At 41.2% G+C, this 23517-nt stretch overlaps 1 protein-coding gene across 1 annotated transcript in view; it reads left to right on the top strand.

Moving 5' to 3' along the window:
* MAN2A1 (mannosidase alpha class 2A member 1) overlaps positions 1 to 23517 on the top strand; it is a 140121-nt gene that overhangs the window by 30893 nt on the left and 85711 nt on the right. Inside the window, exons 4-7 of the mRNA XM_054397387.1 lie at positions 6340 to 6511; positions 7946 to 8073; positions 19256 to 19429; positions 21428 to 21614. Coding sequence (XP_054253362.1) covers positions 6340 to 6511; positions 7946 to 8073; positions 19256 to 19429; positions 21428 to 21614 — 661 coding nt within the window. The remainder of the gene's footprint in view (positions 1 to 6339; positions 6512 to 7945; positions 8074 to 19255; positions 19430 to 21427; positions 21615 to 23517) is intronic.

The following is a 23517-nucleotide window of genomic DNA, read 5'->3' as shown; positions in this document are numbered from 1 at the left end:
AAGCATAAGGGAAGGGGATAATAAAGAGAACCCGAGCTCAAGAAAAAAAGGCACCTGATCTCCTTCCATCTTCCACAAAACTGAGAAAAAATAGGTAAATAAAACACCAATTTTCACTCATTTAGGAAGCTATGTAAAAAAAAAAAAAAGGAAAGGAAATAAACTGTTGCTGAGAGCATCATTGAAGAAAGCAGAAATACGGGCTGTTACAGACTTTTGCTAAAACCAACACCGTGAGGCTGAGCAGCATGATCTGATGGAGTGTGTCCCTGGCCATGGCAGTGCGGTTGCTTAGACAATCCTTGGGGTCCCTTGCAACCCTAACAAGTCTGTGATTCTGTGAATGTTTCAGTACAAGCATGTTCCAGGTGGCTTTCTGTCTTTTTCTGGTTTATACTATGCCAACTACAAAAGTGAAAAACGGTATTAGGCTGCTTTTTGTTTTAATTCTGAGGCTGACCTTACTTGAGAGACATCATAAGGTGTTTTGAGAGAGATAATTGAGAGACTGAAGTGTTGTCATGGATGGCTATGTACTGTTCAGGAAGGATAGACCAGCAGGACGAGGTGGGGGAGTTGTTCTCTGTGTGTGAGAGCAACTGAAATCTGCTGAGTTCTATCCAAGGTGGGGAGGCAGAACAGGTTGAAAGCTTGTGGGTAAGAATTAAGGGATGTGGGAAAGGAGGTGAAATTGTTGTAGGTGTCTACTATAGACCACCAAACCAAGAGGATGATGTTGATGAGGCCTTCTACAGTCAACTGGAGGTAGCCTGTACAGCAAACTCCTTGGTACTCATGGGTGACTTCAATCATCCTGGTATTCGCTGGGAAACTCACATAGCCAGGCACAGCCAGTCCAGAAGGCTCTTGCAGTGTATCAATGATAACTTCTTGATGCAAGTAGTGGAGGAACCAACAAGGAGAGGTGCACTGCTGGACCTTGCATTAACTAATAAAGAAGGACTAATTGAGGACATTAAGGTCAGGAACAGCCTTGGTAACAGTGATCATGACATGTTGGAGCTAATATTATACAGGGTAGAAGCAGACCAACAAGTAGAGTTACAACCCTGGACTTCTGCAGAGCTAACTCTGCACACTTCAGAGACATACTTGCAGAAATCCCATGGGCTAAGTAAGACCCTGGAGGGTGAAGGAACACAAGAAATTTCATCAATTTTTAAAGGCCACTTCCTCCAAGCCCAAGTTAGGTGTGTTCCCTTGAGTAGAAAACTGCATAGACATGCTAGGAGACCTGCGTGGCTGTCCTGGTTTGAGGCCAGACAGATCGTCTCTTTCCCCAAAAGGGACAAAAGAATGACACTCACACAGACGGATTGGAGAGTGATGGAAAGTTTAAATGGAAAAACAATTGGTGAAACTACAAAACACTACAAAGCATAGTGGCAAAGAATATCCCAATGCATACAAAGCCCCTTACATAATTCTCAAAGCTTCCCAATCCTTCCCTTCTCCCACCTGAGGGTATACCCAAAACCCCCAGGGCTGTTTCTTCCCCCCTCCCACTGCTAGGCAAGTCTCCGGCTGGCCAGGTCTGAGACTGCCCCCCCCCCCCTTTTCTCCTCCTGGCACTAGGCCTAGACAGGTCTAAGAGGCCTGAGATACTCCCCCACCATTACCCAATAAGAGAGAGCATCTCCCACGGGAGCAGAGAGGGAAGAAAGAGAAAGAGAATGACTGCAGATAGATTTATAGGGGGCAGGATTTATGGGCTGTTTCCTGTGTCCACCCCTATTGGGTGGACATTCAGGACACCAGAGGTGCAACATATGTGGCAGTAGCAGGGGGCACCCAGCCTAAACTGCCACAGTGGCTGAGCAAGGAGCTCCTGAAGGAAATCTCAGGAAAGAAAGAAACTTAAAATTTATGGAAGAAAGGATTTGTCACTTGGGAAAACTAAGGGTATGTAGGAAGGCAGTAAGGAAGGCCAAAGCCCTCTTGGAACTAAAATTGGCAAAGGAAGTAAAAGAGAACAAGAAAGGCTTCTTCAAATATATCAGTAGGAAAAGGAAGAATAGAGAAGGTGTGGGGCCACTGCTGAACGAGGAGGCAGCCCTGATAACTGAGGATGCACAGTAAGCAGAGTTGTTGAATGCCTTCTTTGCTTCAGTCTTTACACCTACGACTGAACTCCCCTATATACTCCAGACCCTGGATGAAGGAGGGGAAGCCTGGAGGAGGGAATGCTCCCTGCTGGTCAGTGAAGACTGGGTTAAGGATCAGTTACATAAACTGAATATTCACAAGTCCATGGGCCCTGATGAGATGCACCCAAGAGTGCTGAGAGAACTGGCTGATATTTTCTCTCTGCCACTCTCCGTCATTTTTGCCAAATCCTGGCAGACAGGAGAGGTACCTGAGGACTGGAGGAGAGCCAATGTCACTCCAGTCTTCAAAACGGGCAAGAAAGAGGTGGTTCGAGGGAACTATCGACCAGTCCGCCTCACCTCCATCCCTGGATAAATGATGGAGTGGCACCTTCTGGAGGGCATCTCAAAGCACCTGGAAGAGAAGAAGGTTATCAGGAGTAGTCAGCATGGATTTACCAAGGGGAAATCCTGCTTGACTAATCTGATAGCATTGTATGATGCCATAACTGAATGGGTAGATTCAGGGAGACCAGTGCATGTAGTCTGCCTTGACCTTAGCAAGGGCTTTGACCATGATGTCCTGGTCAGCAAACTCAGGAAGTGTGGGATGGAAGAGCAGAAAGTGAGGTGGATTAGGAGCTGGTAACAAGATAGAGTTCAAAGACTGGTGATCAATGTTGCCAGGTCCAGCTGGAACTAGTGGAGTGCCCCAGGGATCAGTGATAGGTCCAGTGCTGTTGAACATCTTCATCAATGACATTGATGAGGGGACAGTGTCTGCTCAGCAAATTTGCTGATGACACCAATCTGGGAGGCTTGGCTGATACAGCTGAAGGCTGTGCAGCCATCCAGCATGACTTGGACAGACTGGAGAGCTGGGAAAAGAGGAACCTAATGAGGTTCAATAAGTGCAGAGTCCTGTATCTAGGGAGGAATAATAAACTGCACCAGTACAGGTTGGGAGGTGATACGCTGGAGAGCAGCCCTGTGGAGAGGGACCTGGGAGTCCTGGTGGATAGCAAGTTATCCATGGGACAGCAATGTGCCCTTGTGGCCAAGAAGGCCAATGGGATCCTGGGGTGTATTAAGAAGAGTGTCCAGCAGATCAAGGGAGGTTCTCCTCTCCCTCTACCCTACCCTGGTGAGACCTCATCTTGAGGACTGCATTCAGTTGTGGGCTCCCTGGTTTAGGAGGGACAGGGACCTGCTGGAGAAAGTCAAGTGGAGGGCTACGAGGATTATTAGGGGACTGGAGCACGTGCCTTATGAGGAGAGGACTTGGGACTTTTTAGTCTGGAAAAGAGAAGAGGAGGTTTAATAAGTGTTTATAAATATCTGAGGGCTGGGTATCAGGAGAGAGGGGACAGGCTCTTGTCATTTGCTCCCTGTGATAGGACAAGGAGCTGTGGATGTAAGCTGCAGCACAGGAGGTTCCACCTCAACAGGGGAAAATTCTTTACTACAAGGGTCACAGACCACTGGAACAGGCTCCCCAGAGAGGCTGTGGAGTCTCCTTCTCTGGAGACTTTAAGGCCCGTCTCTGGAGACTTCCTCTGTGACCTGACCTAGATTGTATGGTTCTGCTCTGGCAGGGGAGTTGGGGATGGTATCTTTGCGTCCATTCCAACCCCTGACATCCTGTGATCATGTTTTTCAAGTTTTGTTTCACAGTCTTGGCCAGTAAGCTAGTCGTCTTTATTGAAAATAATTTTTTGGGCATGAAATTAGCACTGAAGTTTTGTCAGAAATACCTGTAAAGCATCAGCTTGTATATTTACTCTGTTCAGTTTTGACATAGAATGAAGATGCAGCATTTCTAAATTAAAAAATTTATATGTATACTCTATACTTTAAATAAGGTTTTTTTATTTGCTGAATCTACAAATGAGCTAATGTTTAATTCTTTCTATGTGTAATCATACTTAACCAAAATATAAGTTAAAGCTTATTTCTAGTGTTTACATTATTATTGTGTGCCTGTGTGTGATCAGTTAAACACATATATTATGCTTAAACTCCTCAGAGCCGTTGGTGAGAACTCATGTTTGTTCATCTTTATTGCTTTTCAGAAAAAAAATCTTACGACTGTGGCATCGCATGTTAAGTGGAGCATGGATGTAATTAAGAACTGAGACACTGTCTTTCAGCTTATGATCCTTTTTTTGCTTCCTTAGCTATCAATACAGTTACTTGTGTTTTTTTCCCATAAATTAGTTAGCTGAGAATTAAGCATAATAGTAAAAATCATCTGTATGTATTTTACTAACTGAAATATACACTTTAGAAATCCAAAACCTGAAGTTCTGCTAGTTTTTGTTGCAGAGATTGCTTTAGTTTTTTCAAAAGCTCTGCAATGCTACCTGAAATGTAGTGGTTTTATTTAATTTTTATTTATTTTTAATCCTTAAAATAAGGCATAATGTATCCTTTCTGAATCTATATTCAGACTATCCAATATAAAGTGTTTTTATTCTATCAGACCTAAATTATTTTTTTAATACTATCAATTTTTTTGCATTTGCATAACTGCTTTCCAGAACATTTCAGAACAGCCTAATCATGTATCTTCTTATGAGAAACTGGTGTTGTGCTGGAATGACAGTGCCTCTGCAGACAAAAACTGATAAACCAGAGAAAAATCACTAGTGTCATATTTGTCTGGAATACAATCCTCATGCTGTGTGGAAACTTTCACAAAATCTTAAAATTTGGATGCATGCTATAGGACCAATTTGTAACATCACTTGCATTCTTCAGTAGTTACTTTCTTATGTTCAACTGTTGAGTCCCTTTTGGAAGGACTTGAATGAGAATGCTCATACATGACAAGAACTTGTAAGAAGAGAAGGAATATTATGTGTTAAGTAGACAGGCTTGTCTGCTTGTTTTCAGTTATGGAAAGAACATTCCCTTCCAGATTATGGGAAGATGCATGCACTTTCTCATGCAAGGTTTTAGAAGGAGATTAAAGAATTTATGAAAGGCTGAGTACTGTGAGGTCTGAATATGTGGTTAAAGTTGTCTTTTCCTTTACACCTCGGTGATATATTTTCTAATGAGCTATGCAGCTATAACATATTTCTGTTTGCAGTTATTGCTAACAGACCCCTTATTCATAAATGAGTCTAAACATGTACTGCAAGGTGTTCTGCTGCTTTATTTGCTCCTCTGTTTTATTTCTTTACCCTCAAGATCTGGGGTATATCATTAGTACCTATTATTTTCTCCTTAAGCTTTAGGTGTGGAATGTTACCAGTAGGGATTTTTGTCCAGTTGTTTTACTTAAGGTGGAATGATGAGGTGCTTTATGACATGAAACAAGAGCAAAGATATTAGGAAGGATTAAGGAGTGTTGGAGGAGTGTGTTGTTAGAAACAGGCTTTGGGCTGGGAAGATAATCTGTTAGGGGATCACAGTATGTTAGGGGTTGGAAGGGACCTCTGGACATCTTCCAGTCCAACCCCCCTGCCAGAGCAGGACCATATAATCTGGTGTAGGTTGCGCAGGAGTTCATCCAGATGCATCTTGGAAGTCTCCAGAGAAGGAAACTCCACAACCTCTCTGGGGAGCGTGTGACCCTTGTTGTAAAGAAGCTCTTCCTCACGGTGAGGTGGAACTTCCTGTGCTGCAGTTTCCATCCATTGCCCCTTGTCCTGTTGCAGGGTGCAAGTGAGAAGGGGCTGTCCCTTCCTTCTTGACATCCAGTCCTCATATATTTATATGCATTTATTAGATCCCCTCTCAGTCTTCTCCTCTCCATTCTTAAAAGCCCCAAGTCTCTCATCCTTTCCTCATAAGATGTGTGTTCCAGTCCCTTAATTGTCCTTGTAGCCCTCAGTTGGATTCTCTCAAGTAGATCCCTGTCAGTTCTCCTGATGGGTAAGGTGAGGAAATCTAGTGAAAGTTATCAAGGAAAATCAGTTTGTAGATGCGTAAGTTTTTTTCTTTTCAACTATTTAATTTGTGCTTAAATAAAACATTAAAATTATATATTTTTTTAATCTGTGTATTATTTTGCTCAAAGCAGAAAGCCTGTTAATCCATATATTTATGTATTTAGATAAATAAAATATCTAAACTTGGTGAAAATAAATTGCTGGAGAGTTCAGTGCTTATAGCTCTCCACAGTATGTGAAGAAAATGCTTCAAAACTTTGTAGGGAGTAGGAGGAAGGCATGTCTTTAAGACTATTGAAAGTAACTTTAAATTTAATATTTTTTTCCCTTAGGTTGGCTAAAGACTTTTGATGATTACTTCAGAGATCAGACACAACATATCTTAAATAATATGGTTATAAAACTGCAAGAAGACAACCAAAGGAAATTTATATGGTCTGAGATTTCTTACTTTTCAAAATGGTGGGATGGAATAGATAGCCAAAAAAAGGATGCTGTTAAAAGGTTTGAACACTGAATTATTTCTTACTTGTGGCATTTTCTGAGAATTTGTATCTGACTGCACTCTGAACTTGAGATCTCATTTTTTTACAGTGCTGAAGTGCTAGAGTGACTGACTACTGAAATTCTATTTTTTTAGGCTTGGTTTGTTTGTTTTTGTTGTTTGTTTGGGATTTTTTAGTTAGAAAATAAAAATCCACTAAGAGAAGTGAAGTCAAATTACTAAGCTGCTGAAAAACTTGACTAAAAATTTTTGTTTGTCCATGAAGATGTCATTGAATTGTAATGGAGTTGTGATTGTAAACTTATTAAAAAATACTGATAATGGAATAAAAATAGTCTTTCATATTAACTATTTATATATGGTGATTTTTTTTTCTTCAGTTACAACAGTTCTGAAATGAGATTTTTTTGCTTTTAAATGTGTATTTTAATACAAACACACTGCTGCTTAAATGGTCAAGGAGTACATACTCTACACCTTTGCTCTTCTTTTTCAAATCACAAGTTGAAGTGTAACACGGAAGTAGAGAGTTTGCTTAGATACTGAGATAGTGTGCTGCTTCGATAAACTTGAAGTAAGGACATAGTTTGGGGGTTTGTTTGTTTGTTTTTCCCTAAGTCAGGATCCAGCAGTTCTAAGCTCATCTCAGTGATTTCCCTTCCTTCTCATACTCTCCTTCAAGATGCATGGGTTGTAGTATACTGTAAGGTTGTAAGAGCCTCACAGCTGCCAAGGTTAACTAATGTTGGAAATACTGGGAATAGCATAGGAACCTGTTTAAGAATGTGTGTACAAGGTATGAGTATTAATAGCATAGTGATTATTTTTTGAAACACCAAACAGTAAATGATAGTCACCAGGGAACTGTGTCCTTTCAAGGAATCAGGTAGTGCTTAAAATGATGTAAGATTTACAGAAGCTGCACTGGAGATTATTTTTGATGTATGTTTTTCGTTACTTTTATGGATCTTACATATAACGTGACTAAGTTTTGGTAAGCTTGTTGTATTTCTTTGTTGATTTCTTTAAACATTTATTTGCTGATGTGCAATATAAGTGCTTAAATTAGTTAACTGTAGAAGTCACCTGATGCTGGAAACATTATTGTATGTTCACTGACATCCTATAGATAAACTGGATCATCCCATAATCTATTTTCAAGAAGGCATTGTAATGAGAGAGATGGTCTGAAGCCTTTATAGGTATAATAAACTTTGAAGCTCTATCAGCTCTCTAAAACAATAAAAAGAATAGTAGATCAAAGATTTGGAGATACTAGTAGTGCTTGAAATGTGCAATATCTAGGTATCTCACTCAATTTGCCTTCAGTACTGTGGTGCATATATTTTTCATGATCTATGCAGGAAATATCCTTTCTAGTTTAAAAGAAAGTACTCTAGCAAGATTCTAAACACAGTGTACATGTTTTTCAGGTTAATAAAAGATGGACAACTTGAAATAGTAACAGGAGGATGGGTCATGCCTGATGAAGCCTCTACTCATTATTTTGCTTTAATTGATCAACTGATAGAAGGACATCAGTGGCTAGAAAAGAACCTTGGTAAGTAGTTTGATCTAAATTTCAACTGTTTTGATACAGGAAGTCAATTAAAAAAGGTGATTTTTTTCCCCTATTTCTAAGGTACCTGAAAGGGTCTTTTTACTCTACTTTCCTGAAACATTAAATCAGGCAACTTACTGGAAGCTACAGTATCGAGTCTAGTATTTGCAGTTACTGTTATGGATAGAAGTTCCTGGATGAGGTGTATTTGAACCATTATATGTTATAATCACCGAATCACAGCATGGTAGGGGTTTGAAATGACCTCTGAAGATCATCTAGTCTGACCTCTTTGCTAGACCAGGATCACCTAGAGTAAATAATTCAGGAACCTGTCCCGACAGGGTTTGAATGCCTCTAGAGATGGAGACTCCACAACTCCTCTGGGCAGCGTGTGCCAGTGCTCTACCACTTTCAAAGTGATTTTTTTTTATTTCATTGTGATAGTTTAAAACTGTCTTTTTTTAGTTTTTCTTCACAAAGTTCAAGGAGAGAAGGTGAAGGAATGTAAATAAATCACTATTGGGTGTAAGAAAGCAGAATAATGATTATTCTAAACACTTCCATTGGAGAGATAGAAATGTTTAAGAGCTATTACTCAAAACAAGTTGGGGCAGTCGGAGTTTGCAACTTGCCGGGCTTCTGTCTGGCTGCTTCTTCTTTTCTGGCTGAAGATAACACAGTGGCCTTGACGAGCTAAATCTAACAGCCTCTCCGCTTCTTGACTCTCTGCCTTCTGCCAGGAGGGTCTGGGGGGAGTCCTTCGGGTTGGGGAGGAGGCCCCTTGGGGAGGCCCCTTCACAAAGGGAAAGCAAAGGGAGCTTGGTTGTGCTTTTTCTGTTGATTGTATATATTTGTAAATGTTGTGAATAGTGTTTATCTCTACATATTCATTGCATTTCATCATAGATTGTAGATTGGCTTGTAAATCCAGCTTTCATTTGCTTACAGACTGAGCTAGCCTGGTTATTGTCCATGTGGGGTGGGGATTTCAGCTCTCACACTGTTAAAATACATTATTTTTTGGTGCTCCAACATGAGGCAATTGCTTGTATGATTTATTTCTGCTCAGATTAGGAAGCAAAATGAAGCTGTTTTGGTTTATTTGGCATTTTATTTATTCTTGTCTGACCCTGGTGGTCTATAAATGGGCCATTTCCTCCATGATAGATAAGATTGTGAGATATGTGGCATATGAGTCGTTTCTTTGGGCTGAGAACAAGTTACTGAAAGTTGTTGAGTTTTGTTTTGGTTTTATCTGACTCGGAAATTATGACAACTCAACTACAAATCTGCAAGCAGAAGCATTTGAGTTTGCTATTCCTCTTGCAGGGGATTATGTGAACCAATGGAACCCTAAATTGATTTTTGTGCTAAGCTTGATTCTGGTGCTTGTTGTAGTAGTCATGTGGCTACTGGTAGCACTGTATAGAGAAAGGCATGGGGCTATTTGCTCTAGCATCTTGCTTAGATGTCAAAGGAAACATAGAAAAGCTGAGAGAGATTCAGAATTAGGTTCTGATTCTGATTACAGAGTCCAGGAGATCGCAATTAAGTGCAGGGAAGAGAAGGCTTATGAGAAAGATGCCGATAACCTTGACTCAGAGCCAGTAGCAGCAGCTGCAGGACCTCTGCCAGAAGCTCCGGGAACTTTGCTAGAATCTGAGATAACAGCTGTGATTACTCAGGCAGGCGCCATTAATGAGGCACAGTCTCTTCTTCCCTTTGCTGCCGATAGGAACACAGCAGCAGCTGCAGGGTCTCAAAAGGTACCTGCTGACTCTGCACAGAATCTTTCTGTTCCTGCTGACTCTGCACAGAATTTGCCTGCTCCTGCTGACTCTGCTGCGAATGTGAAAGATAAACCAGTGAATTTGGTTGCCACTGTCACCAAAAAGTGCAAAGGAGCTGCAGGAGGAGGTGCAGATGCTGCAGGAGAGGGTGCAGAAGGTTCAGAAGGAGGTCAGGATCGTTCTGATCAGGGTCCCTCTGTTAAGAAGGATCCTTCTGATGAGGAAGAGAAGGTTAGCCTTAAAAGTCTGGCAGAGTTCTTGAGACCACACATGGATTATGGAGATGTAGGTCAGGATGTGGGACCTGGTAAATTAGCAACTGCTGGAAGTGCCTCTGAACTCCAGGAAATTGTATGGAGGATTGCAGTGGGAGTATGGGGACAGCGAGCTCAAGATGATGATGATGACGATGATGAGGATGACATACAGTCAGCTAATGCATCCAGACAGGAAATTAGGCATGGGAGGAAGGATTACATCAGAGAAGAACTGAGCCAATCCTGTCTTGGCTTGGCAGGTGCTTTGATATGGAAGCCCCTGCCTTGGTGGTAGGCGACAAGTTGGCCTCCCAGTTGGGTGCACTTTCTAAAGATACAGGCATGGACAGGCATCTAGGCAAGTGCATTGGTAAAGTTTCTCTGTGGGCACGCCTCTTACTGGCAGTCCTTATGAGGTACTCCAGCAGAGATGATTTACCATGGAACCCTAAGCCTTGGACCACAATAGATGAGGGAATCAAGTGTCTGAGAGAGTTTGCTGTGAGAGAGATCATGAGATGCTGAATCCTGATGAAATTCCTGTTGGAACAGGCCTTGCCAAAAAGCTCGTTAAGCTTGCTCCTCCTAATTATGCTACTATTCTGGCAAGCAGAATTGTGGCAAGAAATTATGGTGGAGTGCCTCCTACTGTTGGCCATTTCACTGACCAAATGAGGCAATTGGAGGATAGTCTCTCACGTACTTCTTTGGTTTCATCCACTGAAACTCTGACTGGAAAGATTGAGAATTGCATGAAAGAGCTGAAGGAGAAATTTAAAACTTCCATATCCAACTTGATGAAGGGGGATGATGCTTATTCCTCTTCCTCCAGATGGATACAAGTTTCAGCTGTCAGGAACAGACGTTCTCCAAGAAGGCCATTCCAGAATAGGTTAAAGCAAAACAGACAGCAGAAGCAATCACGTGGCAGTATCTGCGTAACTCTACGTGATCAGTTTGATGAGACCATGAACAGATGGGATGGTCAACCAACTTCTGATCTTTTCAAGAGGTTGCCGGAGCTGCAGAGTGGCAGATTCCGAGGTAACAATACCAGAAGGGTAGCTGTCGCTTCCTCAGTTTCCCAGGACAACTCCAGTAGCTCCAAGAGTGATTCTAATTCTGGTGCTGGATGTTGTGCCAGCTGTACATGTGGAAATAATCCCCACAATTAGGGGTGCCCTTCCTTCTGCCAGGGGGAGGTAAGGGATAACGGAGATAACAGAATCTATTGGGATGTGTACATCCAGTGGCCTGGCACTTCAGAATTTCAGAAGTACAGGGCCTTGGTTGACACAGGAGCTCAGTGCACCATAATACCATCAAATTATCAAGGGGGAGAATCTATAACTATTCAGGGAGTCATTGGTGGATCTCAAGAGTTGTTTAAGATAGAGGTTGATATAAGTTTAACTGGGAAGCAGTGGAAGAAACATACTATTGTAACAGGACCTAATGCACCTTGTATTTTGGGAATTGATTTTCTGAGAGAAGGGCGTTTTAAAGACCCTAAGGGTTACAAATGGACTTTTGGAATAGCAACTGTAGAAATTGATGGAGGAAAATTCAAGTTGTCTATTAGATCTGAGCTTTCAGATGAATCTGCAGTTGTGGGACAACATGAAATAGAGGATGTGAAATTGCCAATTGCTTCTCAAACTGTGCATCACAAACAATACAGAACCAACCGTGACTCTTTGGTGCCCATTCAAAACTTGATTTGTCAGTTGGAAAGTCAGAAGGTCATCAGCAAAACTGATTCACCTTTCAACAGTCCAATCTGGCCTGTGCGAAAGCAGAATGGAGAGTGGCGTCTGACAGTCGATTTCCGTGCCTTGAATGAAGTAATTCCACCCAAAAGTGCTGCTGTACCACACATGATGGAACTCCAATATGAGTTGGAATCCAAGGAGGCCAAATGGTATGCTACCATAGACATTGCTAATGCTTTCTTCTCTATTCCCATAGCAGAGGATGCAAGCCTCAGTTTGCTTTCACCTGGAGAGGCATACAGTACACATTCAATCGTTTGCCCCAGGGGTGGATTCACAGTTCAACCATCTGCCATGCAGTGATCCATGATGCTTTGGAGAAAGGTGGAGCTCCAGAACACATTCAGTTCATTGATGACATCATTGTCTGGGGTAAAACTCCTGAAGAAGTCTTTGAGAAAGGTAACAAAATCATTGACATTCTCTTGCAAGCTGGTTTCACTATCAAGCGAGACAAGGTGAAAGGACCTGCCAGAGAAATCCAGTTTCTGGGAGTGCGGTGGCAAGATGGTCGCCGTCACATCCCAATGGATGTGATAAACAGAGTCTCCACCATGGCAAATCCCATCAACAAGAACGAAACTCTACATTTCCTAGGTATAGTGGGATTTTGGAGATTGCACATTCCTGGATATAGTCAGATTGTGAAACCTCTTTATGATGTGACTCGAAAGAGAAACAGTTTCCAATGGGGTCCTGAGCAACAAGCAGCCTTTGACCAGATCAAGCGAGAGGTAGTCCAAGCGATGGGTCTGGGACCTGTCTGAACTGGTCCAGACATTAAGAACATTCTGTACACGGCCGCGAGTGACAATGGTCCAACCTGGTGCTTATGTCAAAGAGCTCCAGGGGAGACACGAGGACAGCCTCTTGGTTTCTGGGGTTGTGGCTACAGAGGCTCAGAGGCAAACTACACTCCAACAGAGAAAGAGATTTTAGCTGCTTATGAAGGAGTGAAAGCTGCTTCTGAAGTGATTGGAACTGAGTCACAACTTCCTCTAGTTCCTAGATTGCCAGTTCTGAATTGGATGTTCAAAGGCAAAGGTTCTTCACCACATCATGCAACAGATGCTACCTGGTATGCATGGTGGATGGCTCTGATAACACAAAGAGGTCGAGTGGGAAACCTTGAAAGGCCTGATTTGGTGAAGGTGATCACAGACTGGCCAGAAGGCACCAGCTGTTCAAAAACTCCAGAGGAGAGAGTAACTCGTCCTGAGGAAGCTCCTACTTACAGTGATCAGTCTGATGAGGAAAAGAAATACGCTTTGTTCACAGATGATTCCTGTTGTCTTGGTGGAAACAAGCAAAGGTGGAAGTCTGCAGTGTGGAGTCCAATGCGCAGAGTTGCAGAGGCAAGAGATGAAGAAGAAGAATCCAGTCAATATGCAGAGGTAAAAGCTGTCCAGCTAGCTGTTGATGTAACTGAACATGAGAGATGGCCAAAGCTTTATCTCTACACCTACTCATGGATGGTAGCCAATGCCTTGTTGGGTTGGCTGAAAGACTGGAAAAAGAATGGCTGGCAGAGGAAAGATGTGTGGATTGCACATCTCTGGCAAGACATTGCTGCTTGCCTTGAGAGAATCCCAGTGAAAGTGAGACACGTTGATGCTCACATTCCTAAGAGCAAAGCTACTGAGAACATCAACACAACCATCAGGCAGATTTAGCTGCAAGAATTTCCCAAGTGGACACAAACTCTGATCCTGATCTTGACTGGAAACACTGAGGTGAGCTGTTCTTAGCTCGGTGGGCCCATGACTCGTCAGGACATCAAGGCAGAGATGCAACCTACCGATGGGCTCGTGACAGATCCATTGACATTTCCATGGATGCTATCACACAAGTCATCCATGACTGTGACATTTGTGCTGCTATTAAGTAGGCAAAGCGGATCAAGCCCTTGTGGTACGGTGACCGATGGTCCAAGTACAAGTATGGTGAAGCCTGGCAGATTGACTACATCACTCTACCTCGTTCTCCTTCTGTGGAGGCACGGAACTTCAGAGAGAATCGAGTCAGACAATGGAACTCATTTGAAGAACAATCTTGTAAAAAAACTGGGCCAAAGAGCACAGCTTTGAGTGGATATTCCACATTCCCTACTATGCACCAGCTGCAGGGAAGATCAAGCAGTATAATGGTTTGCTGAAAAGCAGTTTCAAAGCCATGGGGGGTGGATCTCTGAAAAACTGGGAGAAGCATTTAGCACAAGCAACCTGGTTGAATAGTAGAGGTTCAGTGAATTTAGCTGGACCTGCTCAATCAGATTTGTTACAAAAGGAAGAAGGTGATAGGGTTCCTGTTATCAGAGAAAAGAATCTGTTAGACAAAACTGTTTGGGTATTTTCTCCTTCAGGAGAGGCCAAACCTGTCTCAGGGGTAGTTTCTGCTGAAGGTCCTGGTCACACCTATTGGGTGATGCAAGAGAATGGTGAAATTCAGTGTATTCCACAAAGAAATGTAAGTTTGGCTGAGAGAGGTTAAATCCAGAGTGTTGTGCAAATACGACATTGTGCCCAAGAGGAGAATCCATGAGATCTATGGTGCACGAACCCTAAGAACCCTGAGAGTCCTGAGTCACCTGAGGATCCCTGTTCCTTTCTTCACTCCAGTTGTGAGGAAACAAGCTGTCTGCTGTTTTTCCTGTGAGTTGAACCTTTTGAATCATCTACATCTGAGATAGCTGGAAAGGACTGTGATCTTTATTCACTCATTGAAAATATTGTTTTAGTTTAGATTGATAGTAGTAGCAGCTAATGGAATTGTTTAGAAGGGGTAGACTGTGATGGTTTAAGACTGTCTTTTTTTAATTTTTCTTCACAAAGTTCAAGGAGAGAAGGTGAAGGAATGTAAATAAATCACTATTGGGTGTAAGAAAGCAGAATAATGATTATTCTAAACACTTCCATTGGAGAGATAGAAATGTTTAAGAGCTATTACTCAAAACAAGTTGGGGCAGTCGGAGTTTGCAACTTGCCGGGCTTCTGTCTGGCTGCTTCTTCTTTTCTGGCTGAAGATAACACAGTGGCCTTGACGAGCTAAATCTAACAGCCTCTCCGCTTCTTGACTCTCTGCCTTCTGCCAGGAGGGTTTGGGGGGAGTCCTTCGGGTTGGGGAGGAGGCCCCTTGGGGAGGCCCCTTCACAAAGGGAAAGCAAAGGGAGCTTGGTTGTGCTTTTTCTGTTGATTGTATATATTTGTAAATGTTGTGAATAGTATTTATCTATGCATATTCATTGCATTTCATCATAGATTGTAGATTGGCTTGTAAATCCAGCTTTCATTTGCTTCCAGACTGAGCTAGCCTGGTTATTGTCCGTGTGGGGTGGGGATTTCAGCTCTCACACTGTTACACTCGTGTTTACATGGAACCCTCTGTGTTCCAGTGTGTGTCCATTGCCCCTTGTACTGTCACTGGACACCTCTGAAGTAAGCATTAATGATGTTGCCCTTCAGTCTCCTGTAGACTAAACAGCCTCACCTCTCTCAGCCTTTGCTCCTAAGGCAGATGTTCTCATCGTCTTAGTGGCCCTCTGCTGGATTCCAGTAGTTTCTTGTCCTTCTTTATCTGGGCAATCCAGAAATGGATGCAGCATTCCAGATGAGGCCTCACCGGGGCAGAGTAGAGGGCAGAGAGAACTTCCGTCGACCTGCTGGTCACATTCTTCTTAACGCATCCCAGAATGCCATTGCCATTCATGGCCATGAGGACACATTGTTGGCTCACAGTCAGACTGTTGTGTACCAGGACTCCCAGGTCTTTTTCCCCAGAGCTGGTCTCCAGCAGGTCAGCCCACAACCTGTACTGATACATGGTGATGTAATAACAGCATCAGTGATAAAACATGAAGCGCAGTTGTTTCTGGGTGAAGACATGTCGGGATCACCATTTATAACAGCATCAGTACTGTTCTTCATAGGCTGCGTGCCAAGATGTTTCCATGTGAAGACAAGACGAGAAGACTCTTATTGCAAAAGGTGAAAGCATTTCTTGCCTAAGCAACTAAGCAAAGCACTAAGCACAAGCAAAGCAAAAGCAGAAGCAAAGCAACGCCTAAGCCTACTACTGTTTTACATAGTCAACTTACATATTTTTCTAATACAGAGGTGTCACATCCCAAGTGGCTATCCTTTCACTGACATGGGTCCAAGCAAAGCATACAATAGGTTAATACTGACAAACAAGCTTCTCAACGTATCCAGTAACCTTCTGTCTAGCCTTTCCCTTCAGTTACAAGATGTTTACATTCTTTCCAACTCAAAGACAAAACATAGCCTTCTCAAAAATTATTCAGAGGTTGCTATCTTCTTACAGTGATGTTCTTCCCCAGATGCAGGAGTCTGCCCCTGCCCTTACTGAATTCCACCAAGTTTCTCTCCATTCAGATTTCCAGCCTGTCTCACTGAATGGCTGCACAGCCTTCTGGTGTGTCAGCCACTCCTTTCAGTTTTGTGTCATCAGCAGACTTGCTGAGGGTAGTTTTTGTCCCTTTTTTCAGGTCCCTGTTGAAGGTGTTGAGCAGGACTGGACCCAGTACTGACCCCTGGGGAACACCACTAGCCATGGGCTTCCAGCTATGCCCTACACTGTTGATCACAACCCTCTGTGGTCTGTCATTCAGCCAGTTTTTAATTCATTGTACTGTGCGATTATCCAGTCTAGAGTTGTCAAGCTTGGCTGTGAGGATACTGTGGGAGACGGTGTCAAAAGCCTTGCTGAAGTCAAATGCACTGTCTTCCTCTCATCTATCCATCCACTTATAGCATCATGAAAGGCTGTCAGATTGGTCAAGCCTGACTTCCCCTTGGTAAGTCCATGCTGACCACTCCTGATGATCCTGTCTTCCTTGATGTGCTTTGAGATGGCATGAAGAATAAACTGTTCCATCACCTTTCCAAGGATGGAGATAAGGCTAACCAGCCTGTAGTTTTCTGCCTCCTCCTCCTTGCCTGTTTCAAAGACTGGAGTGACACTGGCTGTCCTCCAGTCCTCAAGCACCTATCCTGTTCTCCAGGGTTTTTCAAAGATGATGGAGAGTGGCCTTGCAATGACTTCTGCTGGCTCCCTTCATACTCACAGGTGCATCCTATTGGGGCCCATGGATTTGTGGATGTCTAATCCAATTCTTTTCAATCACGACAAAGTCTTCCTTTCTCCTGACTTTGTGGTCTCAAAGGTCTGGGACTCCTGAGTGCCAGGCCTTAGCAGTAAAGACAGAGGCAAAAGAGGCATTCAGTAACTCCACCTTCTCTGTACCCTTCATCACCAAGGCACCCACTTCATTCAGCAGCAGGTCCACACTTCCTCTAGTCTTTTTTGCCTCCAGTGTACTAGCCTCCAATGAACTCCCTTGCCAGGTTTAATTTCAAGGAGGCCTTAGCTTTCTTCATTGCATCTCTACATACTCTGATAGTGTCTTTTTGTTCCCTTCAAGCGGTCAGCCCCTTCTTCCATGTTCTACAAACTTTGTTATTCCACTTGAATTTACTCAGTAGTTCTGTGCTCAACAATGCAGGTGTCCTGGCTCCCTTACTTGATTTCTTACTCTTTGGGATGCTCTTGAGCATGGAGGAAATGCTGCATGAGTATTAACCAACTCTCTTGGGGCCCCTCTAGCTGCAAGCATTTTCTTTGAAGAGACCGAAGTTAGCCCTTCTAAAATCCAGGGTTGTGATCCTGTTTGTTGCTCTGGGCCCACTGCACAGGATTCTGATTTTCACTGTCTCATGGCCACTAGAGCAAAAGCTGCCCCAAACTTTTCACAATGCTCAACTAGTTCCTCCTTGTTTGTCAGTGCAAGGTCCAGCTGTACCCTTCTTGTTGGCTCCTCTACCACTTGTGCCAAGAAGTTACTGTCAGGAGGAACCTCCTGGAGGTTCATGCTGCGTTGTAGATCTTACATCTCTGGTACCACAGTTTCCAATTGTCGTTTCTATTTTTTGAAAATCATTACAAAGGGCTTACAATGACTCAAAAATTGATATTCCTTTCAGGAGTTTGGATCTGTTCTGTAGTCTATGTATTCATTAGCTTTAGTAGGTCTGTGTATTGAAAGCCTTATGTAAGGCTTTAAAAAAAAGTAAATATATGAATAGTTATAGAGCCTAAACCCATTATAAAGCTGTTCACATTGAATAAAAAAAAAATATAAAAATCCAGACCAACTCATTTGCTTTTGAAAGTTTGAGAAATTACTAACTGTAGTAAAATTGCTGAACTATTTTCAGAGTTTTGAAAGATGTTTTTTGTTTTGTTTACATCTGTAACTGGAGATAGTGTTCCATAAGTAGACAGAACGCATTTTCTACTGAAAATACTTGTACAGTGACTCTAATAACATTACTTCACCCGATTAACTGGAATTGTTTTGAAAAGCTGTTTCTTTGATTGTGGTTTCCATAAACACAGTTTGACATAATTAAGAGGGAAGGCCTAATAAAAGGGTAATGCATTTCCTGATATGTTTTTGATAAGATAATAAGAATATAGCTAAGGAACTATGTCGAAGAATCAGTTAAACAAGATTTAGTTATAGCATCTTTATTTGATAGCTTGAAGTTCACTGAAAGGATGGTGTTATTCAAGTATTTTTGATGATTTTTCAACCAAATAAGAGAGGGTTCCAAAGACAACAAAGGCTAATGTTATTTAAATCACAGTGAAAACTCAGCAAGCTACAATAGCAGTCCACTTCCATGTGATAATTTTCTTGCAGCTTTCCTTTCCAATTCTAAAATCTGTAAACTACTTAAAATGCATCTTGTTTTTTACTTTATGATTTCATGTTGTGATGGGTTGGAAATTCCCCCGCAACATTAACTTTACCAAACTAGCTCAGTTTGGAAGCAAATAAAGCTATATTTACAAGCAGAAGTACGATCTACAATAGAATGCAATTAATATATACAAATATACAGTATTTACGATATTTACAGGTAATTACAATTAATAAAACAGCACAAAGACCCCCTTGGCCAAAAGACCAGGGAAGGCTGCCTCCCTGTCTCCCCCAGTTCAAAGGGAAGAAAGAGAAAGAAGCAGAGCCTCAAACTGCCACACATGTTGTCTTAAACACAAATAGTGTATCAATGTAGAGTACTAATCGCAGGTGCTTTATGTAGTTAGAATGACTTGCATCAAATATTTTTTGTTGTTGTTAATTATTTTTCTGTTTAATTCTGGCTTGTTAATTCCAGGGTGTGCTCTGCAGGAGGCTTAATATTCAATTGTGTATTTTAATTGATCTTCCTGGGACTTTACTCTGAAACTTTTCTCTCTGATTTGAATTATATTGGTACAGCTTTCTTTGAGTGAAAAATAAAATTTTCTTCTTGGTTTACTTTATTGTAAACAGGATTGAAACCGAAGTCTGGTTGGGCAATTGATCCTTTTGGGCATTCACCAACAATGGCCTACCTTCTGAAACGCACGGGATTTTCCAATATGCTCATACAGAGAGTTCATTACTCTGTTAAAAAACATTTTGCAACACAGAAGACACTAGAATTTTTTTGGAGACAGAATTGGGGTATGTGTTTTTCCTTTATGTCAAATTACTTGTTCATTTAAACTGATAAATGATGAAGAAAACTTGGATAAATACTATATAAATCTTTGGAGAAGAGGTTGTTCACATTTGAAAATTTTAGAGTAGCTGCTCTGTTAAAGTCTTTCATGTATGTTAAATTTCAAGGTTGTATTGTTGTTGGGCTTTTTTAATAAAAGAAAGGGAATATGAGTAGTTCTTTGTTAGAAAATGAGTGAAATTTAAAAAAACTGTATAATTGCCATTATTCATCTGATCTTCCCATTTCTTCACTTCTATTTGTGCTTTCAGTTTCTCTTCCTTTCTTCCACATTCCTTACTAAGAAAAAAACTCTGAGGCAACCAGTTTTCCTCAGCTGGTAAGACCAGATGAGTTACAGTAGCTTTCTGTGGACTTGGAATTTGTAGGTTACCTTTAGTTAGAAAAACAGACTAAAAACATTTCACCATTTTAATTTGGAATTAAAATCTCACTTAAGACCTAATTCTTAAGATAAATAAAATTACTTTTTTGATACTGTTTATACAATCTAAAGGTTTTCTTCTATAACATAGGAACTATATGTAGCAAACTGTGTCTGTAAATGAATGTACTTTTCTATATGAATATAATATACTAGCATGTCATGCTTTATCAATACAGGGTCAAACAAATGTATTTAGTACTTATTATTTAATGGTGGTGGTGACTTTGAAGTTTTTTATTTCCTCTGTGTTTATAATTGGAAACTGGAAAGGCAGAAATTCAGAGAAAGTGCTGTACAAGTAAGCTTGACTCAAGGAAAATATACCACTGAAAGAATGTGACATATACTTACACTTGAAACACTTTTTTTTTTTTGAACATTGGCGTATGCTACTCGGTGTACAGAATACTTAATTAACAGGTGTTTTTTTCTAAATAGTTGCACACGTAAATCATGTGTATGGTCTAGAGTTTGGGCTTCAAATGAAGGCTCTTCAGTACAGATCACATCTCAAAGAGCGCTGCACAGTCATCTGGCATAATGTTTCAGTGGGGTACCTGAGATAAAGACAAATGTATATATGTATGGAATATTACCTTTTTAGTAATAAGTAGGTAGTAGTAAAAGAAAAGCTTTTAAACAAAAAATCTAGTTAGGAACTGTAAAGACACAGGCTGTTAAGGTTTTGAAGAGTATTTCCATATGTACTGTTGACATACTTAGGAGCCAGATTCTGTGGCACATCTACACCACTCATCTTTTTTCAGCCTAAAATTACTTTAAGTCATTAGTGCTAGAAATAGGTAATTAGCATTAGAGATTTTACTAGATGAGTAAATTTAGGTTCAGTTCAGTTCTATGAGAACTTAAGGTTCTCTTTGGAGTGAATTTTTAAAAGATCTTTTGAGACTTGAAAAAAATCCATGTATGTCTCTACTCCTGATGGTTAAACTTTAGGGAATGGATTGACAAGATGGAAAAGTTGGGATTGCAAATATAGTCTCAGAAGTGCATAGAATTCTATGTAAATCTGTGTACTAACACACAAAATCTATCTACAAGTGCATAGCACTGTACTGTCAATGTGTTGAAATCATGCAAAAGCAAACTAATTAGTGTTGTCCCCATGATGTAATAACAGGGTGATTGGGGTTTGGGGATTGTTTTGGATTTTGATACACTTGAAGTATAAATGATGAGTTTTGTTCACCTCTGAAATCTGCAAGTGAAGAGACTTAAGTGGGTAAAAAAAGCCCCTAACATTTTGTTCCTTTCTTTCCTAATCATCTGGTGGTTGATTGGAACATTCCAGTATTGATTGTATCTCTGATTTCAGCCTCTTTATGTGTAAGGTATATACAAAGGTAGACTCCAGGTGTGGATATTTAAAACAAGGAATTGTCTTATCTGATGTTTTTAATATATTTCTTGGATTAAGAATATGGGACTGATTTAGTTTTGACAATTCTGAGAGCTCACTTTATAAATGTGCTATGTATGTATTTAATTGCAGATTTGGGATCCAGTACAGATATCCTTTGTCATATGATGCCTTTCTATAGCTACGATGTTCCTCATACTTGTGGTCCTGATCCAAAAATCTGCTGCCAGTTTGATTTCAAGCGTCTTCCTGGAGGAAGAGTAAGCTGTCCATGGAGAGTTCCACCAGAAGCCATTCATGCTGGAAACGTTCAACACAGGTTCAATTTTTCACATATTCTACAGGGGAATAGCTTTAAAAAAAAATAATATGCTGTTCAAAACTAATATAGCTCTGTGTTGTGGTTTTAGGCTTAGCTGGCTGAGCCCTACACAGGTGCTCCACAGCTGCCACCCACCTCCACATCTCATTGGTGGGGAGGAAAGTCAGGAGGAAAAAAGGCAGAACCCTGTCGATTGAGATAAAAAAGTTTAACAGCACAAAGAGATAAAAGCAATCACTGAGAACAATAACCAACAAAATAGTATATAAAGTGAGTAATGCAAAATTGATAGTGAAATTTGAAGATAGCTTATAATTAAGATAGAGTGTAAATAGGACTATGAATGCTACACAACATAATCATCTGCTTGGTTATGGTTGTGATACAGTCTCATGCCAGTGGAAGGTTTTGGGGATAGTGTGGTGTAGTATGCTGTAGCTACAATTGGTAAGATGTTTTCCATGGCATATCCTTGCAAACTTTGGTATTCCTTGGTTTACATTTCCTGAAGTCGTCTGAGTCCTCTGTCTTACATATCTGAAATCATTAATCTCTATTTTATTTTTCAAGTAGAAACACTGAGTTGTGTTGCAACAGGTAAGAATCAAGATTACAGTTTTACAATTTTTAAAAAAATTTTTAGTAGGAGGAAAAAAAATCAAAACAAGAAAAAACAACAAAGAAATGGAATATAGAACTGCTAAAGTTTTTTCTAGAAAAATATTATATTCTATGGTCCTGTTACTATCTTCAGTCCTTCAAAACATCCCCAAGTTCAAGAGTTAGAAATTTAGATAGGTGTTTCGGTGTTTACAGTTGTTGCAAATCACTTGGTGTAATGAACATATTAACCATAGCATGGTGGCTTTTTGGTTCTAGTCTTGATGCTGAAGTTATGACATGATGATGATGCATTGGTTGTATGGATGTCAAGTCTGCATATCTTTTTTCTTAGATTTTGAAAACTTCACTTTGTTAGTAAAACTCCAATTACAAAGCTTTATTCGAGGTAAACCCAGGATAAATCCAAATACAGTTGCCATCTTTAAAGGCAGAAATTAAAATGACAATAAGACAAAGTAATTTTCTTTAAAAGTAGAAAAATTAAATCTAAAGTAACTGGAGTTTTGCAGATGACACCAAATTGGGTAGGAGTGTTGAACTTCTTGAAGGTAGAAGGGCTCTGCAGAGGGATCTGGACAAGCTGCATAGAAGAGCTGAGTTCAGTTGTATGAGGTTCTACAAGGCCCAGTGCTGGGTCCTGCACTTGGGTCACAACAACTTCATGCCCTACGTTTTGGGGCAGAGTGGCTGAAAAGCTGCATGGCAGAAAAAGGCTTGTGAATATGGGTTGACAGCCAGCTGAACATGAGCCAGCAGTGTACTCAGGTGGCCAAGAAGGCCAACAGCATATTGACCTATATTAGGAATAGTGTGACCAGCAGGATTTGATTGTGACCCTGTACTCGCCACTGGGGGGGCCACACCTCGAATACTGTGTTCAGAAAGATACTGAGTTGTTGAAGCATGTTCAGAGAAGGACAGGGAAGCTTGTAAAGAGTCTGTAACCCAGCAGCTGAGAGAACTGGAATTGTTTCATCTGGAGAAGGCTGAAGGGAGACCTTATTGTTGTCTACAACTACCTGAGAGGAGGTTGCAGTGAGATGGTGTGGTGAAGGCACCTTATGCCCAGAATTTTGCCCCAAATACCAGCAAACTTGTCCCAACATGTTTTGGCAAGTCCCCCCTTTCCACCTGCCTTCCTGGAGTGGGGACAAAGGCTCAGGTGCCAACCTGTCTCGTGAAGGGCTAAACAACTACAGGCACCCATCGCATGGCATACTTCTGCTCTTTCCATCTAAGGGCATAATTCTAGCTTCAGCCTTTCTATAGGTTAAAG

Source organism: Indicator indicator, chromosome Z (genome assembly GCF_027791375.1).
Source record: "Indicator indicator isolate 239-I01 chromosome Z, UM_Iind_1.1, whole genome shotgun sequence".
NCBI classification, from domain to species: Eukaryota; Metazoa; Chordata; class Aves; order Piciformes; family Indicatoridae; genus Indicator; species Indicator indicator.
The sequence above is the reverse complement of the archived record's forward strand: the minus strand, read 5'-3'. Positions and strand labels throughout refer to the sequence as shown.